We start from the raw sequence: 19,828 nt of genomic DNA on the forward strand, positions 1-19,828 counted from the left end.
ATTCCATGTTATCTCCACGCTGTCTGTGACAAGAATTTTCCTGTAATAGTACCAAGTGGGATTTTAGATAATGATTGTTTCCAAAGGGATATTTTCTGAAAACAGTTGCCTCTGAAGAAAGGGAGTCCCAAGTTCTTTCAAGTGGATGATCCTTTCTGAGCGCTATGAGCTATATTACTGGGAAGTCTAAAATAATGTGGCTCTGCAGGTTTAATACATATCAGTACAAACTCTGGCACAAGATACTTACACAAATATATACTGTGAGAAAGGAAGACATCTGGAAGGGGTGGCATAAATAAAAGAGAGAGCATTTTCATGGTCAGATTCTGCTTTACGTGAATAATATTTTTAGCATTAGACTTGCTGATCTCACTAGGTGGATATTGTGTACCAAGATCAAATTTAAATTTGGTATTTAAAGAGATGCCTTTCATCTAAACATGGGTCTCTTGAGAGCTATGCAGATAGATGCCTGAAGCAGTATGCACTGGAGTATATAATACTGCCCAAGAGATGAGTGTTGTGCCAGAAATCACAGGAATTCAGAGCTGATGAAATCACATCCACAGGACTTTGTTACAGAAAAAACAACAACCCACATGCCATACATTGAATGCTTATTTCTGTCCTGTAACTTTGTCCCAGGAACTGCCTCAAAAACTAATTTAACAAACAGGGTTTTTTAGCTGTTTGTTGCACTGTGTCAGTGTCCCTTATTTACACATGATTTCTCAAAATTAAATCAAGAATGAATTGGAAGTCATATTTTTATCAAATAAATTACCTCGTGGCTACTGCCATGGGAGACCTGGCCTCTTCCAGTCTGGCTGGGTGAGCTTTACACACTGCTCTCCTTAGACTGTACTGTTGCTACTGCTAAAGAAAAGAGCCTCTAAGATCCAGTCACCATGCCGATCGAGTGTCTGTAGTTTGGGCAGTATGCACTGCTCCTCCTACCCTATCAACTCTTCTCAAATCACGAGAAATCACCGGAATGGAATCATACTTCCCATAATCATATTGTTCATTTAGCCTAGTGCCAGAGGAGGCAGATTCGTACTGGGACGTACTGGGCTCTTGGAGGTTGACACATTAGAACTTCTAGTTGTTAGTTTTGTTGTTGTTTTGCAGTCACTTGCTTTCTTATCTGCAGCAGTACTTTCTCTGTCAGCAATATGAAATCTGAGTGGCAGAGCCTGCCTTTCTTCTCTTGCACAATAGGACCTTTGTAATATTGCACTTCCTATAATTATCCCACCTGACTAACCATCGGTATGTGACAATTTAATAGGGTTCACTTTCCATTCACCCTTCATAGCACAGTGGTGAATTGCTTGTGACTCTTCCATCATCACCCAGTTATTCTGTAGTGATTAGCTTAGAATTCATTGCCATTAACTCAGTTATTGTGTTATGCCTTACTGGTTATATAAATTCCTTAAAATTTGTTCTCATGCTTTCATATGCACCGTGGCTATTCTAAACCCTAGCTGTTGATAAATGAAGTGTGTTGCAGGCAAACTCAGTCTGTGTTTGTGTCTTGCAGGAATGGTTCACTGTAATTGAGCACTACCACCGAACCAGTGCCACCATTACTGAACTCATCATAGGAAATGAGTATTACTTCCGGATCTTCGCTGAAAACATGTGTGGCCTCAGTGAGGACGCGACAATGACCAAGGAGAGTGCTGTGATCGCAAAGGATGGTTAGCTGTCCATTATGTTCTGAAGGGGGAAGGGTGGGTTTCAGAGTGGGGAAGAGAGTAAGAGACAAAAAGATTTGAGTCTCCACTGTTTGTACCTGGTGTAGCCACTTACACCAGTGCAAAGTGAGTGTAAATTGCTGCCATTCCAGTTTGGTAGTGTATGGCATTCACTGCGCACAACTACAAATTATGGGACAAGCAACAAACCAGGGGAGGATGACGCTTGATTTTAAAGGGTAACATCAGTTCCCCTCTCAATTCTGAATTATGTATCTGAGCTTTCAAACAGTTTAAAGTAGAAACGAAGGTGTTGTTGTAACCTGTACATTAACTGTTGTAAAGTAGAATGGCAGTGAGCATGACCTGAGTTCAGGAATGCTCAGTCTCTTCCATACAGTACGTACAGTGAAGGCAGTTGGCTTAAGTTTAGAGAGATGAGTGACAACAGTCGCTTGCTGTATGAGCCAGTGCTAATGGCATTCCTGCTGGCAACACAGAACTTTGTTCTCTCACTCGAAAGAAAAGCGTCTCCATTCTGCCCATCAAAAATGGGGACTGCCTAAGAAAACTAAAAACAGTGAGTTCACAAAGCTGGCATTTTCCGTGAGATCGCTCAGAGCTGAAATAGTTTTCTATTTAAAAGTGGGGTGGTGGTGGTCAGAAGAGGGGGCTGTAGAAATTGTTTCTTGTCACTGAAAATTCACCCCTGTGCCAAGGGCCAGCACAAGGCCGATGCACCTGTGAACACCTATTGGAGAGCCTAAGTAAGGTGTAAGTGGTGCGTAGCCTTTGGTGCTGGCCCTTGGTACTGGGTGAATTTCACCCCATATGTCCATTCTATGCATCAGCGTAATTAACAGAGAAAAATAATTTATTTACTACTGTCAGCACCACAAGGGCAGATACATTATCAGTGAGAAAGCCAGCTCGACTAGATTTTGTTTGATACAGAATCAACACATTTTCTGCTGTCTTTATTGATGGTGCTTGTGCAGTATAAAGCAGAATTACGTCTGGCTTTTCAGAGACTGGGCCAGCCCAAGTTTACTGTACTGGCAGTTAGGAAATACTAGTTGTAGATGGAACAAATTAGGAAAAGAAATCAATGACAAGAATAAATGTGGAACATTAAGTGACATTTTACAGTCACTGCTTTGATCATTCTTACCAGCCCGCTAATCAGTATTCATATCGTTGTACAAAGTGTGTGTGTGTAATTGCAGGCGTGCACACAGAGTATATACATTATACTTAACATACCATGTATTTATACAACAAGGGAAGATTTTAAATCCTCTGTACAGTATGATCAGAGACTACAGCAGAGATGGGTAAACTACGGCCCGTGGGCCACATCCAGCCTGCGGGACCGTTCTGCCTGGCCTTTAAGCTCCTGGCCGGGGAGGCTAGCCCCCAGCCCCTCCCCTGTTGTCCCCCCTCTCCCGCAGCCTCAGTGTGCCGTTCCACCAGCGCTCTAGCCCACCGCTCCTGCCGGGCTGCACGGGCAGCGTGGCTGGCTGCGGCAGGGCCGCGAGCTCCTGTTGCTCTAGGCAGCATGGTAAGGGGGCAGGGAGTGGGGGGGGGGTGGATAAGGGGCAGGAGGGTCCTGGGGGGCAGTCAGGGGACAGGGAGCAGGGGGCGGTTGGATGGGGCAGAGGTTCTGGGGCAGGGCAGTCAGGGGTCAGGGAGCAGGGGGTAGTTGGATAGGCATGGGAATTCCGGGGGGGCTGTCAGGGGGCTGGGATGTGGATGGGGTCGGGACAGTCAGGGGACAGGGAGCAGGGGGCGTTGGATAGGGGGTGGGGTCCCGGGGGGGGTGGTTAGGGGCGGGGGGATCCCAGGAGGGGACGGTCAGGGGACAAGGAGCAGGGGGCATTGGATGGGTCGGGAGTTCTGAAGGAGGTTGTCAGGGGGCGGGAAGTGGGAGTGGGCAGATGGGGGTGGGGGCCAGGCTGTTTGGGGAGGCACAGCCTTTCCTACCCGGCCCTCCATACAGTTTCGCAACCCCGATGTGGCCCTCGGGCCAAAAAGTTTGCCCACCCCTGGACTACAGTAACTTTCCAGGCTCAAATCTGCTCACTGCTGCTAGTGAGAATGAATGCAATAAATGGAGTTACATTGGTATATAAAACAGTGCGAACTAGAGCAGACTCACTCTTTACAGTTGAATACTGTTGAAAACAGTATGAAATGCTTAACTTTGTTCTAACAGCTCCGAACGTCTTGTATTTATTTCACAGGTAAAATCTACAAAAATCCAATTTATGAAGACTTTAATTTCACCGAAGCACCAATGTTTACTCAACCTTTAATTAACACATATGCTGTAGCTGGTTACAATGCTACTTTGAACTGCAGTGTTCGAGGAAATCCAAAGGTATGGCATACCACTTAATAACATCAGTGAAGGGAAAGGAGAGTTTAATCAGACACTGATATTTTCTAGTACTCTTCCTGTTCTTATAATTCACACACATGCTCTAAGGAGAATCAGTGGGCTAAAGAATAGAGCAAGAGTCAGGATTCCTAAGGACTCTTCTCCGTTCTGCCATTGATTTGTTGTACTGCAATGGACAAATCACATCTCCTTCTGTCTCAGTTTACCCCTCTACAACGTGAGTATTATGAGATTTACTAAATCCACAGATTATCCTAATGAAAATGTGGATTTTTCCAAACTGATAAGGCAAATGTAGGGTTGCTACTTCAGTAACTCACAAGAGCTGCATGGTCAATACATCAATAAGGATTTTGGTTTAAAACAAAATACTCTTTATAATTATAAATATTCATATTTATATTATAGTACCACCCAAAGGCCCAGTCAGGATCTGGGTCACATTGTGCTAGGCACTGTACAAACACATGGTCCTTGCCCAACTGAGTTTATCTCTCTCTTTGACGAATTTTTCCAGAGTAGAAAATTGAACTGACCCAGTAAAATCAGAATTCAGAATTTTTATTTAAAAGCATTCTCTGATCCACCATTCACTTCCAAGGTTTTTGATTAAGGTCTACGCATTGGTTACTAGTAAAAAAAAAACAGCTTTATTGACCAACCTAGAATATTTAGATCTTGAAAATTATTAGTCGTTTAATATTATATGGTACACCCTTTGTAATGTAACTGATCTACATTTTTGCCCACCCAAAAATATTACCTTGATTGAATTCAGCTAAATTATAAGGGCCACAGGGAGCTGTGCTTAAAAAAACAATGGCATGATATAGCCCAAACTTATTTTTATGGATGGACTACAACTTCCCTTTTGTCAATATTTTTTTCATTGCATACCACTAATCTATCATTCAACTTTAATACAAGGCCACAGAAAGAGATTAACATGTAATTCCCTATATTTGTGTGCACTTTTTACCACAGCCCAAAATAAGCTGGATGAAAAACAAAGTGACTATATTAAATGACCCAAGATACAGGATGTTTGGTAACCAAGGTGTCTGTACCTTGGAGATCCGCAAACCCAGCCCTTATGACGGAGGTACTTACACCTGCAAAGCAGTCAATGAGCTTGGCGAGGCAGCGGTTGAATGCAAACTGGAAGTGAAAGGTAAGGTTTCGAAGATCAGAGCTAATCCACTCTTTGTTTAGATACAGTATATATTAGAGTCAAGAGTGCAGTAAGCAAATGCCAGGGGGTATATCCTACCACCATTTTTATTCAAATATCCATTGACTTCACTGGTTGTTTCGTGAGTGGACATGACCCTTAGGGACCAGGTGTACTGCTCATGTGACAAACTTTAGCGCGACTCTCCGATGTACAGCACATGTCACAAGCATTAGGCAAGGAACAGTTTGGGATGGGAGGAGAATCTGTAAAGGATGCCAAAAGGAGTCAAACTAAACACGGCAATAAAGTTTGTCAGCCTTAAACAAAAGAAAATAAAAGGAGGTGGAAGAGGAGGTTGGAGCAGAACTGGGTAGAACTGGGGGGCTGGATCAGAGCTGTTGAAGGTGGGGGGAAGGGGCTTGGGGTGGAGCTCAGAGGGTGTGGATCACAGATGGGAGAATGGGGGTTACAGGGGGTTGGAGCAGAGCTGGGGGAGGGCTTGTACAGGCCTGAAATGGGGCTGGAGTGGGATCAGGAAAATAGGAGGCAGGAAGGGAACTAAAAGAGCCTGCGGGGCTGACTGCATAGGGACTGGGGGAGCTGGGGGCTGAACTGAAGGACTCTGGAGGATGGTTGAGGAAGAGCTGGGCTGGGGCCAGATCAGAAATGGAGCAGGGTGCGCAGGCGGGGGGGGGAACTGTGGCAGGTACTCAGGACATGTAGCGGGCCTCGAGGGAGCTGGAGGGAATCTTTCAGGAGCTGGGGAGTGGGATGGCTCGACTGGGGCTGTGAGGGAGCTAGTGGTCTGGAGGGACAGGAGGGCTGGAAAGGAGGTAGGGGATGGGGGCTGGATTGGGTCTGTGGGGGACCTGGAGAAGGGCAGATTTCAAAATCAGAAAAGGGCTCCCTAACCTATTCTTGCCCCAGGGTACTTTGAAGCTTTGTTACACCACTGATCTAGATAGTTCTTCCACTGTCCAGTGCAGGGTTATTCCCTACAGTATATTTTCCTAGTGTTTTGCCCAATGTACTTTTAAATGCCTCACGTAATGGCACGTCCACTAGTTTCCTAAGGAGAATCTTTCACTGGCTTATAGATCTTATTATTATATTTGTTTTTAGGAAAAATACATATAGAGAATCATACTGATTTTGCAAACAGATATGAAGGGGAAAAAGTTGGTCAGATTTCTGCAACCTTGAGAATATCCCTTTAAATCCATTAAATGAATATATTTTATGAATTCAAGATGTTTTAGTATTGACTACAGGTATTGTGAATGGTCCTAAGGCACAATCCAACACCTGAAGTCAATGGGATTTGGATCAGACATGCAGTAAATGGTCTAAAAAGCATATTTTCATAGGATTACCAGTTCATAAAAGACTTACTCTGTAGCCATTATTTTGTATGCAGTGAAAGCCAATATATTTAGCTTTTCTATATTGTTTGCTTTCTGTTTCTTTTGGATTATGATTAACATTGTCTCTCATTTCTGATATATCTTGTCACACAGCTCCAATATGGTAGCGAGGAAGTAATGACATAACTGGTCTGTTCATAAAGTGGTGTGTTCATCTAATGAGAGTGGTAGTAAAGCCACATTTCTTGACTGTCCTGCTACCTTTTTACTATATTCTGGCAGGTGAAAGTGATGTCCTCCATTCTAGATGTATACAGTCTGTTTCTTAATACCAAGCAAGGCTCCCTGTTTCACAGCACAGCAGAAGATTATACGGCCTAACAAAGACAGCCATTGATCACTAAAATCTAGAGGCCAAGTTAGACTAATCTTTCATTATAACTCATAAGCCCCCAAGCCCTAAATACCTTACCAGTAGTTACCTTCAACTTTTGAATCTTTAATGTTCTGCTCATAATAAAATGGTCAAAATAACACAATTCTATGATCACAGTAAGATCTCTTTTCAGAGTAACAGCCGTGTTAGTCTGTATTCGCAAAAAGAAAAGGAGGACTTGTGGCACCTTAGAGACTAATCAATTTATTTGAGCATAAACTTTCGTGAGCTACAGCTCACTTCATCGAATCTCTCTGTAAGATCTCTTTGTCTCTCTGTGTGTCCAATGACTTAACAGGGCACTTTTTCCCTATAGAATAGCTTTTAATTAAATTAAAATAGATCATATCAAACATGTTCAAACAGAAGAAACAATGTTGGTTAATATTTGTCAAATTTAGGAGTCTTAAGCATCCATAGATGTTACTGTTGCCGAAGACTGTGTAGCATTCTTCAGTAAACCCAACAACAGTGTTGATAATAACTGTACAAGGGAAAAGATCCAGTATGGTGCTTTTGTTGAGTGTGAAACCCTATACTCTGGAATTCTTTGCTACTGGACATCAGGATGAATTATAGTCTTGCCACTTTTAGTATATGATGCAAGACCCACCTCTTTATTCAGGCTTTCCCTGGTATCTAAGCCACAGGTTACTTTGCAACATTGACCTGAAAATCGTTGATGAAGAATTGGTCCTGCCCTGAACAGTGGTTTATTGAGGAATGAATGAGAGATTTTGCCATTCTGATCAATATTGATGTGAATCTCGTTTCTTTACATTTGGCATTTACAAATTGATGTTTGAAGTGTAAAAAGGCTTAGATCATTTTTCAATGGGTCTGTTATGCTCAGTAATGTAGTTAGGTAGAAGTTTAATGTCTATGATGCAAAAAGTAATTACCAGATACATTTGAGATGACCTCTTTGAGCCTTTCCCTGACGGGAATTTGATCTGACACCACCCACCTCTTACTACTTTTTTAAAAAATGAATTTATAAGACTCTAGTCCGGTGCGCTGGACATTGCACAAAAAATTGCAAACAATCCAAAATACTGCCACTGACCTACCCCCATCCATGACTGTCTACTTCAACAGCTTGTTATATCAAAGGGAAAAATTCTTCACAACTCAGCTCCTAACATTGCCCATGCCCCAGCCCCTCAGTTAGATCTCTTCATCCCCCAATCATCCATCCCAAGGAGAATCCTCAGTAAACAAGCAGGTCTTGCAGCATGTCCTGAAGGTCACACTATCAAGTTTTCAGCAGACCAACTCAGGAAGCAAGTTCCAAAGCCAAAGAATCATTCAGCAAGAATGTCAAACTAGCAGCCCTGTCCTATTCATACTGCCAGGGGACAGCTAGCTCAAGTGCCTCAAATGACCTCAGTTGCTATGGTATCACATCCTAGATTAGCAAACAATCATGCATGTGCTGTGATGGGAAGAAGGGTGTGAAACTCACTCCCCATGGTGGTGCCTCAGTCCATCCTTCCCCACTTTTAAACAAAACCTTCCCCCCCCACCCCTGCCTTTGTCCTCAAGAGCTTTAAAGCATGATCATTGTTGGATCCTTATTTATAGCTTCCATGCCTCCTTTTTTTCTTAAAGAACTCAATATTTACTTTAAAAAAGTAAAGTGAATGATCTTGACAGACCCTAGAGACTATGCAAAAGCTGAAAGTCTTAATGTTCAAAGCACGTATCCATTTTCTGCATCAGATCTGGAAAGAGTCCTAGAAATAGTGTGTTTTGTCATTGTCCCATCCTGGGCTGTAGGTTCTCACTCTCTTTTTGTTATTCCACGTCACACCTCTCTTGTTGATTGACTGGTTTTTAAATGGTTTTAAATGGTTATGGTTTTTAAATCCAAACTCATATTAACCGTTGGGCAGTCCAGCGCACCCCCCTTCCCCAACTCATGAGGCATGCAAATCCTTTTCCCCTTCCTAATCCCCAATTAGGGACCACGAATCATCTCTCTTGTTTATATTCATTCCTTTCAAGTAGCATATTTTGCCACTAATTTCATCACCTTTCAAAAGAAGCATGTTGTTAGACTCAAATACAGTACATCTGTTGTGAGGTTTCAGTCTGCTGCTATTAAAGTCAGGGAGAGTTTAACCACGGCATTCAACAGGAGTAGGATCAAGCCCATAATCAGCAATTGTACTGAACATAAGAACGGCCAGACTGGGTCAGACCAGTGGCCCATCTAGTCCAGTATCCTCTCTTCCAACCATGGCCAGGGCTGGATACTTCAGAGGGAATGAACAGGACAGTGCAATATTTTCAATGATCCATCATCCCCTGTTGTCCAGTCCCAGCTTCTGGCATCTGTGCGTTAATAAACAGTCCGGGTTTGCTATGTGAAAGAGAGACAAACGCAGTGGGTATCACACATAGCCAGACTGTAAAAATGTAACTTTACCAGTGTTCCCCCATCCATCCGCTTATATGATGGTTGTGCGCTCTGTTAACCTTCCCAGCCCATCTGCTACCTCAGCAAGAGCCATCAGATGCTTGAGCAGCACAACCACACAAAGAAAAGTGATCTCTGGAGGAAAGGCGTTCTAAGTCAATGGAAACAGATCTTTGTGTGTATATTTTTTTAAAATGTAACTTCTGCTTTACTCCAGGAAGTAAAACATTAGGGCCTGAGTCTACAGTCATTTTTCAGGCAAAACATTATTGATTTCAAAGTGAATTTTTCCTGGGCAAGGACTGCCAGGTCAGAGTTATAATTTAAGGGATGTTACATGGTTGGTGAGTGTAACAGCTACAGTAGTGTCTCTACTTTTCTTTCTGGGTAGCACATCAGGTGAGACAGATATACACTATACAAGGCTATAGGTTGCACTAACTCTCGGCTTTCTAAATAGTCCAGAATTTCTTTCATCTGTTTCTGAGCTGTTAGTAACCTCTGTTTTAACACGTAGACCTATTCCTAGGAATGTCACAAAAATATCATGGATACAGTGTACTACTCATATTTTATATGTATCTAAATAAATGAAAAGTTATGGTAATAGCACGGTATACCGGTAGTGCATTACAATTTTATTCTTTTATCACTTTGCATATATCACCTTAGGCTTCAAATCTAGACTATCAGGAGTTACAAATTTTACCTCATTTCTTTAAACATTTTATTGACTATAATAGACAAATAGAATAACAAGTATTTCATTTTACCATCAGTGAAATGTTTTCTGTTCATAAATGTTATTTATTTCTGATAAACCACAGCATTTGCTTAATCTTTTTCAAGTCTATTAGATGTACTTAAAATGGCAAACAGTTGAGCTATTTACTACAATAGCATGACAAGTTTATTTGTCTACAAGGGTGCTGAAAAAGTTCAAGCTGCACTTTGTAAAAGATCTTAGTTAAGAAAAAAAGTTCTATCTGAACTATGTTTTGGAAGATGACAAACTATATAAACACAGAATGCCATTAAAACTATTATTGTATTTTTCACACACCCACTCCCCCAAAGAAAAATTTTAAAATATTTTTTACAGTTCCTTGGGCTAGATTCCTAATCGTGGCTGGTTTGTCATAAGAATTCGTAAACATTGTCTTGTTTTGTTTTCAGTAGATAGAACCTGTTCCAAAACCCATTGAAATCAATAGAAAGACTCCCTTTGACTTCAGTTGACTTTGGATCAGGCCCTAAGAGAATTCATCATGAATAGGGCCCTACCAAATTCACGGTCCATTTTGTTCAATTTCACAGTCATAGGATTTTTAAAAATGTAAATTTCATTATTTCAGCTATTTAGATCTGAAATGTCACGGTGTTGTAATTTTAGGGTTCCTGCCCCATAAAGGAGTTGTGAGGGGGGTTGGTAACTAGTGGGAGGGACAAAAAGGAGGCACCAGCTAAAGGGAGGCACGTGACACCACCCCCAACGTGACCCCCTCACATGACTCCTCCCTGCCCTGCTCCCCACATGACCCCCCCATGTGACTCGTCCCCGCCTCCAGCCTAGGGACCCTGCGCTCTCCCCGTCCCCTCCCCATCCCACGTTATCTGGCCGGAGGTAAGGGCTCTGCTCCAGTCCCCCTGGCATGTGTGGAGCCACTAATGCACTGTCCCAGGCAGCCTCTGGCCACGCTGCCTGCTGGAGCCTGCTTGAGAGAGCTGCGAGCTGCACCAGGCAGCGTGGCCAGAAGAGGAGGCCGGAAGAGGAGAGGCTCTGGCCCTGCCTTTTCCCTTCCGGCTCTGGCCCTGCCCCTTCATCTCCCCACCTGCTGGTCTTGCCCCCCTTAGTGGTTTGGGGAGGGTCATGTGACCCTTCACCCTCTCCCCCACAGGTCACCTGCTGGCAACAGCCTGCCTTCAGAGCTGAGCAGCTGGAGATTGGGGGCTGCTGGCCGGGAGCCCAGCTCTGAAGGCAGAGAGAGCCACCGCCAGCAGCAGCACAGAAGTAAGGATAGCCTGGTGTGGTATTGCCACCCTTACTTTTGTGCTCCTGCCTGCAGAGCTGGGCCCAGTCAGCAGCTGCCCAGCTCTGAAGGCAGCAGCGCAGCAGTAAGGGTGGCAATACTGTGACCCCCCCCTAAAATAACCTTGTGACCCCCCCTGCAACTCCCTTTTGGGTCAGGACTCCCAATTTAACAAGTGCTGGTCTCCCCTGTGAAATCTATATAGTATAATGTAAAAGCACACAAAAGGCCAGATTTCACAGAGGGAGACCAGATTTCATGGTCCACAACACGTTTTTATAATCATAATCCTGTTGTCATGAAATAATTGACTACTTTGGAGAGAGGGATCAGCCTTAAGAGTGAAGCCAAGGTTACTTATCACTTCAATAACACAATGATAGTAATGCATTCTGAGAAAAGTTGCAATTGGTATTAATCATATTAAAAAAAATAAGTTGTTAAATAAATTAATTGGGAACAATTTCAAACGAGAATAAATACCAGTACGAATATTCCAATTCTGCAGTGTTGTATCATGGAATAATTACCCCAGGAGAACCATTCTTCTTGGCGGGGAAGAAACAGGTTTATAAAAAGCATATTCCACTGGACATTACCTTCCACTCCATTCCTCTCTTTTTACATTAAAATGTATTTGCGTGTAAAGTGTGTATTCCTTAGTTGCTTTTAGATTGTACTAGCTAGTGTCTCATGACATACATTGGCTATGTCACATGAGCAAAGAAGGCCAAATTAATCAAGAATGTAGGAGCTAACATCAGAGTTATGCAAAGTCGAGGCAAGAATTAAAACTTTCTCATTAGACATAAAACCATGCATATATGTGTAAAATAAATAAATAAATAAAACCTTAAATGTATGCAACTCCCTTTGTCAAGGTGACTCAATTCCTCTCAAGAGGTGATCTGCATCTCAGAGGATCAGGTTTAGGTTAGTTTGATATAACCTGGAGACTTATTGAAAGAACAGAGGTATCACTGTGTTATCCATTTTATTTTAAAATGTATACCTTATTGTAAACTAGATTTCTATTCTGAATTGGTACTTAGAACTTCAATACAGGCTGACACTTGGCATGCAAAGTCTAAGGGGGAAATACTAACTCTGTTGAAGTCAATGGGACCTTTCCATTGATGTCAGTGGGTATGTCTACATGCAATTAAACACCTACAGCTGGCCCATGCAGTTGACTCGGGCTTGCAGGGCTTGGGCTAAGGGACTGTTTAATTGCCATGTAGACTCCCAGGCTCAAGCTGCAGTTCGAGGTCTGGGACCCTTCTACCGCACAGGGTCCTACAGCCCAGACTCCAGTCCAAGTCCGAATGTCTACACCGCAATTGAACAGTCCTGCAAGCCCAAGTCAGCTGGCACAGGCCAGCTGCAGTTGTTTAATTTCAGTGTAGACATACCCACGCAGTGGGGCCAGGATTTCACCCTTAGAACCAAATAAATTATCTATGAGCATAACCCTGTTGACTTTAAATTCAGCTTCAGCTGAGTTACACCAGCAGAGAATTTACCCCTTTAAATAGAAATGACGTTTTTAACATTACCAAAATTCAAAAATATAAAGGTGGCCATTTTTAAATTGCAGAAATGCCCAAACACTGATATTTCCAGTACTGGAGGCTTTCAGATGCGCAATTTAAAAACTTACTCTTGTGATGCAATTAAGCTAGAATGTACTGCAACCATTTTAGATATTTTTGAATATTTATTTTTTTAAATGGCTGCTACAGTTTAATGCCCAGACTTAGCACTACATACGTAAAATACTTTATTAAAACTAATGGTTCCTATAGAGTAAATGGCATGCCTTAGCTAATGTCAATAGGTATTTGTGTAAAGGCACTGGTGCGTAATAATACATAATAAAACATAATAAGGCACTGGTGCGTAACTAGTCTATACTTGATAATTTTGCCTTTTAGAGTTTCAACATATGTATATATATATAATGCTATGTGGGTGGGTTTTTCCCTGTGTTGAAAAACACAAATATATATATATATATATGTTTTAGCTTCTTCTGAAGCTAAGTTTGGAAACTTTTATTCTAAAAGTCAATTGCACAATTTGACTAGCTCCACTATGTACCCTAGACTAATGACAGAAGCCAGTCATATTTGTTTGTGCATATTAACATCACACATTAATTATAATTTTGAAGTGGTACTGGATCCCTGCCATTTACTTTCCATGTGCTTCTATTTCTTACATATTTTACATGACTAAGGATTAAAACATCATCTTGTCATCATTATGAACATAATTTCACCCAACAAGTTCTTTACTTTGGTGTTAGCAATTAAGTGCTTACTTCTCTTTCTCTCTCTCCCTTAGTTGCACAGTAAGGATTTTTGAATGTATATTGCCATCTAAGGTAAGCTTTCATATGATTCTTGCATATGAAGCTTATGTCTGTTTTCACGTCATACAAAGCCTGCCAAGTATGGCATGATTTTCATTATGTCATTTAATGAAAATGTTTTAAAATCAATAATTTAATCATTTGAATTTATATTACACTATCCTTAAACTAACAATTAACTCTTAATCTTTCCAGTAATTGCTTGTTATAGTAACTCCCTTTAGTGGTACATCCACTTACTTTCTGCTAGTGAAAATGCTTCAACTGAATTTAACAGAGCATGAGTTAGGTTAATTACTTACCATAGAGAAAATACAAGTAACATAAGAGCATTTTTCATCTCCAGTCAATTATTTGCACCTAAGGATAGACTTCTAAATAAATGAGACCATTTTCACATCAGTTAATTTTATTTAAAAATGAATGATTCTTATGAAAATTTGCATTACACAAGTTTTAAAGAATGCTATAAAGCATGCCATTTTTTGTCTGTATTAAACATTTACCTAAGACTGGGAAAGCACAACTCCGAAAGAGTGAAAAGGTTAAATGATGTAGCTCACTTACTTAGAGTTACAATTAAATAATGTCTCTTTAGTAGGAGAATGTTGTTAATGGATATATTGGCTTGTTCTAAATTGTGTAAGTAGAATAAAATTATATCCATATTGGATCAGTCCGTTTAATCTAGCTGAAATATACAGTTTGCTCGGGTAAAGAGAATGATGTGTTCATCTTGAAAATGTACTTTTGCTTTAAAACTTTTGGTGTGCTACAGAAATGCCTCAGAAGGTAAGTGTTATTGGGGTTGGTTGTGTTTGCATCTTGCAGAAGTGAAGATCCATGCAGACTTATAAAAGGTACAGTAGTAATGCAGTTTCCTTATCACACATACCAACCTTCCCTATCGAGGAGGGGTGAGCTTTAATATTTTTAGCAAAATATTTGCCATTTTCCCACTGTCCCTCTCTGCCGGTTCATGGGGTACCCAAGACTGAGATACACCTTTTTACCCCCTGCCTCTAATGAGAGGTAGCCTTGTCTCTGGTGGTTCAGTGTTAGCTCTCTAACATCACCAGCCTGTTAGCCACTCAGGCACTCTCCTCTGGGCTAATCCAGTGCTGTCATCATCTTGTAGGTTATCATTAGGTGCACCCTCGTCCCCAAGTCCCTTTGAATCATTCTCCTGTGATATCCAGCTCCTGACACTGCTCTTAGAGGAGCAGCGTACCCCAGTTGACTAGTTTTACCTTAAACCACTGCTCCTGTAAAATCACGCAGTATGTGTGAGCACTTACAACAAAACAAGATTTGGTTTATTTAAAAAAGGAGAATTAACTAAAAACGAGAGAGTAGTGGTACAATACAAAACAAAATCATAAAATGCAAAGCTGGGTCTAAAACAGACCTGGTATTGTCCTGCACACAGTGAAAAAAGCAAAATTTTCTCATGTTTCTAAATATATTAAAATCTATTTTAAAGGTCTCAGGCCGACCTGTGCCCTCCATCACACCAGGCTAAATTCTGAATAACTCCATTGTCTTCATGATAGCCCCAGGTTTACATTGTGCCAGTGTAACTAAAAACAGGTTTGGCCCTATCTCTTTACCCATATGGTGTCAGATCCAAAGCAATATGCTTTCCAAACCCTGGAAGCCCTGAGAGGCTGTGGCTGTTGACTGTGCTGTAGGATGCTTATTTAGTAGACACCACGGCCTGTCAAAGTTCCAAAGCAAGCCCAACTCCCCAGAGACAAGAAACAGAGCTTTCCAGAGGATTGGAAGGGACAAAGCAACACACAGCATGGTGAGACCCCCCCCAGCTCTTATTGGGACCTGTCATCTTTGTCCAGCTTGTCCTCGTCCATCCCTCCATGAATGCAAGTCAATGCCACACCATTCTATTTTGTTGCAAGCACGTTCTTTCCATTTCTGGCCAAAGAGTTTTGTCATGGGATCGGCCCAACGCGTTTTCAGTCTGCCAGTGGTCGCTTGTGGTCTCTGGTGATCCAGTCACTGATGAGGATTGTCCACCTATTGTCTTGTCTGCAGACTACATGACCCACCCATCTTTGCTTTGCATCATACATCGCTTGCATTACATCGGTCACCTCTGTATGCCTTCTGATTTTCTCATTCGGTATGTGATCACGGAATGATATCTTACACTTTCGCCTTTCCATTGCTCTCTGGGTGACAGCGAATTTTTCTTCCTCTGCTTTCGTCATTGACCAGCTTTCCACTCCATATATCATTGCTGGCAGAACAGTGGAGTTAAACAGTTCTTTCCTTTTCTTCATGGGCAGTTCATCATCCATTAGACATGTCTTTATTTTGTTGAAACTTGCCCACCCTGCCTTTTGCCTCCTACTGCATTCCCCTTTGAATGAGTTGTCTCTGCTCAGCTGCTGACCCAGGTAAATATATTTGTCAACCTCCTCGATTTCTTTCCCATTTACAGTGACGATTTCTTCTGCACAATGCTCGTTCCATATCCACTTCATCTTCGACATGTTCACTTCCAATGCGATATCATGCGAAAGCGTTTGCAGTTTCTGCAATTTGTTCTCCAGTTTTGCCATGTCCTTTGCCAGTATTACACAGTCATCAGCGAAGAGAAGATGCGTTAACTGTTCTCCATCAATTCTGATTCCTTCTTCCCCGTTCAATTTCTTGAACAGCGACTCCGGTATTGCTGCAAACAGCTTCAGTGAGATTGTGTCACCTTGTCTGAATCCTCTGCATATAGTAATAATGCAGGGGACATTGAATAATGTTATCTCTGTTGAGCAATTGCGGTTAATTTCTTCCAGCAGGTCGATGTATTTCCGGTCAATTCCAAGTGTGTTGAGTACAGCATTGACCTCTACCGAGTCGAATGCCTTTTTGTCATGGACAAATGCAAGACACAATGGTACTTTGTATTCCTTGCATTTTTCGATGAGCTGCCGAACTGAGTGAATGTGATCAATTGTCAAATACCCTAAGCAGAAACCAGCTTGTTCTTTGTTTTTGTGCATTTCAAGATCCTTCTTAATCTGATTGAGTATGACGCAGATGAAGACTTTATACACTTGTGAGAGGAGTGTGATCAGACAGTAGTTGCTCAGTTCTTCTGGATCACGTTTTTTCATCAATAGTATTGTTTTTGATTTTTTCCATGCATCTGGAACACGCTTGCTATTGATGTAGATGGTGAACTGCTGCGCTAACACTTTGAAGAGGGTATCTTCTCCTACTTTGAGATATTCCCGGCCAAACATCATCCACTCCCGGACTTCTCCCTTTCTTTATGTTACAAACTGCATATTCAATTTCTTCCCACATAACGTCAGGAACAACTTCTGCAAGAAAGCAAAATGTATCACCTTAAAAAAACAACCCATAACTACCGAGATATGTCTTGACAATTCTGTTTTTCCTCAGAATCAAGGAAGTGAGGAAATGGGGGAAGCACATCCTCAGGCTTCACAGCTCTCAAAGATGAGCTCTGACAGCAGTATTTGACAGTACTCATTGTGTGGCGTGCCTATTGCCAGTTTGGAAGGAGCATATGCAGTGTACCCATGGCTCCCCTCCAAATATTGGCCCTGCAGTCTTTCCACGCACATTAACTCCCCTCCACACAATGCAGAAGAGGAGCATCTGGCCTTAGTGATTTCCTTAAGGTCACGGTATCAGAAAAAGATGTCTCTTTCAGGACTTGCTGGCCCCCACTCCTGTGCTCAAACTATAATAAGGGCCAGTGCCATTTGAAGGTGCTGAAACTAAAATGAAAGCTCACTGCTGAATCTTAGGAGAGGAGATTTTTTACTATAGAAACAGGAATAATACTCATGCCAATTCTACTTCATTTATTTGAGAATTTATGGTCAAATTTTCAAAGAACTTTTTGAAAATCAGGCTACTTATCAAGCCTAAATATGGGCTTCAGAGCCTAAATTCAGGCATCTATTTTTGAGAATCCTGGTCTTTTTGTGCAATTCTTTCATACACATAAATAAGTTACACATACTTCAGTCAAATTCCAAGAGGTATAGTAAATATTTTGCTAAATGTTTATTATAAAATCCAGCACTAATAATGTGAATCTGTACTTCTTGTCTTTTTTCTGCCTGTCAAGTGTTCTCTGCACTGGACTTTCTTAGTCAAATTCTACTCTTAGATACACTTCGTGCAACTCCATTGAAATGAACAGGGTTGTTTGGGATGAAGCTATGCATTGTATATCGGTGGGGTTGCACTGGGTGCAACTGATGACCGACTCTGGCCCATTACAGGTGAAATACACCCCTTTGCAAGGGGCCAGCACAAGTTCTATGCACCACTTAAAATGCCAACATAGGACTTAAATTATGAGTAACCTTTGTGCTGGCCCGTTGCACAGGGGTAAATTTCACTGTGTGTCAAGAGAAAATATAACATAGGGACTGACTAGATCTCTGTCACTTAACTGGGTCAATATTTTTCACAGAGAGCCAGAAAAATATTTTTAAAAATCTGTTTCTCTTGGTAATTTTAACCATTCGATTGTCTTGTTTCTTGTCCATAGGTGGACTTTCATTCTTCAGACTCTTAATGCAAGGGGTGCCTCCGCATATCATTCATTCATATATGCAAGAAATGCAAGCAGGCAACCCTGAGGGAAAGTGAGAGCTCATCCACAGTGCTTTCCCGCCACTGCACTGGAAACTGATAGCCAGCGTTTTAATTCTTGCAATAGCATCACAACAGTGTGCCTCCCTGCTTTTTTCCCCCCTTCCTGCTGCTGAAAATAAAAGTTACGCATGGATTGTTTTGGGGTTGAAATTTAAGCCAAGACACATTTTGTAACGTTCAGCATTGTTTTCTGTTTGATAATGTGTTTTGTTTGTTTTTTAATGAGAAAGAAGAAGAAGCTGTGTAATAAGCATGAGAAGACAATCTTCTTCTTTGTACTTTGTAGGGTTAGGCATATTTTTGTCAGAGTGAAAGTAGACTGATCAACCAGTTGCAATCCAGTAGGGCCTTGACATACATACCTCTTTTGATAATGGATCTTATTAATCTAACAGCAGTTCAAAAGAATACTGTTTTGCTATAAACTGACTATTTAATACACGTGCATTTAATGGTCATTTCAGTTGAATATTTCTTCATCTAGAAGATTTATATTTCTTACGACTCACCCACAAATCAAGTTTCTTTCAACTGAAATTAAAGTGTTTTATTTAATGTACAATAAACATGAAGTGTTTAAGACCTACCAAAATACTGTTTGATTGTTATTTTACATTATCTCACCATGTGATTATTTAAGAACATAAGAACGGCCATACTGGGTCAGACCAAAGGTCCACCTTACCCAGTATCCTATCTTCTGACAGTGGCCAATGCCAGGTGCCCCAGAGGGAATGAACAGAACAGGTAATCATCAAGTCACCCATTCTCAGCTTCTGGAAAACAGAGGCTAGGGACACCATCCCTGCCCATCCTGGCCAACAGCCATTGATGGATCTATCCTCCATGAACTTATCTAGTTCATTTTTGAACCCTGTTATAGTCTTGGCCTTCACAGCATCCTCTGGCAAAGAATTCCACAGGTTGACTGTGTGCTGTGTGAAAAAATACTTCCTTTTGTTTGTTTTAAACCTGCCGCCTATTAATTTCATTTGGTAACCCCTAGTTCTTATAAAGAAAAGGAGGACTTGTGGCACCTTAGAGACTAACAAATTTATTTGAGCATAAGCTTTTGTGAGCTACAGCTCACTTCATCGGATGCATTCGATGAAGTGAGCTGTAGCTCACGAAAGCTTATGCTCAAATAAATTTGTTAGTCTCTAAGGTGCCACAAGTCCTCCTTTTCTTTTTGCGAATACAGACTAACACGGTTGCTACTCTGAAACCTAGTTCTTATGTTATGAGAAGGAGTAAATAACACT

At 41.5% G+C, this 19,828-nt stretch overlaps 1 protein-coding gene across 1 annotated transcript in view; it reads left to right on the top strand.

Moving 5' to 3' along the window:
- Window positions 1-18,560, top strand: part of MYBPC1 (myosin binding protein C1) — a 184,812-nt gene extending 166,252 nt beyond the window's left edge. The window contains exons 29-32 of the mRNA XM_077832526.1: window positions 1,550-1,709; window positions 3,950-4,086; window positions 5,092-5,278; window positions 18,460-18,560. Of these exons, the coding sequence (XP_077688652.1) occupies window positions 1,550-1,709; window positions 3,950-4,086; window positions 5,092-5,278; window positions 18,460-18,560 (585 nt within the window). The remainder of the gene's footprint in view (window positions 1-1,549; window positions 1,710-3,949; window positions 4,087-5,091; window positions 5,279-18,459) is intronic.
- Window positions 18,561-19,828: the final 1,268 nt, after the last annotated feature.

The sequence above is a fragment of the Eretmochelys imbricata genome, chromosome 1 (genome assembly GCF_965152235.1).
Source record: "Eretmochelys imbricata isolate rEreImb1 chromosome 1, rEreImb1.hap1, whole genome shotgun sequence".
Classification (NCBI taxonomy): domain Eukaryota; kingdom Metazoa; phylum Chordata; order Testudines; family Cheloniidae; genus Eretmochelys; species Eretmochelys imbricata.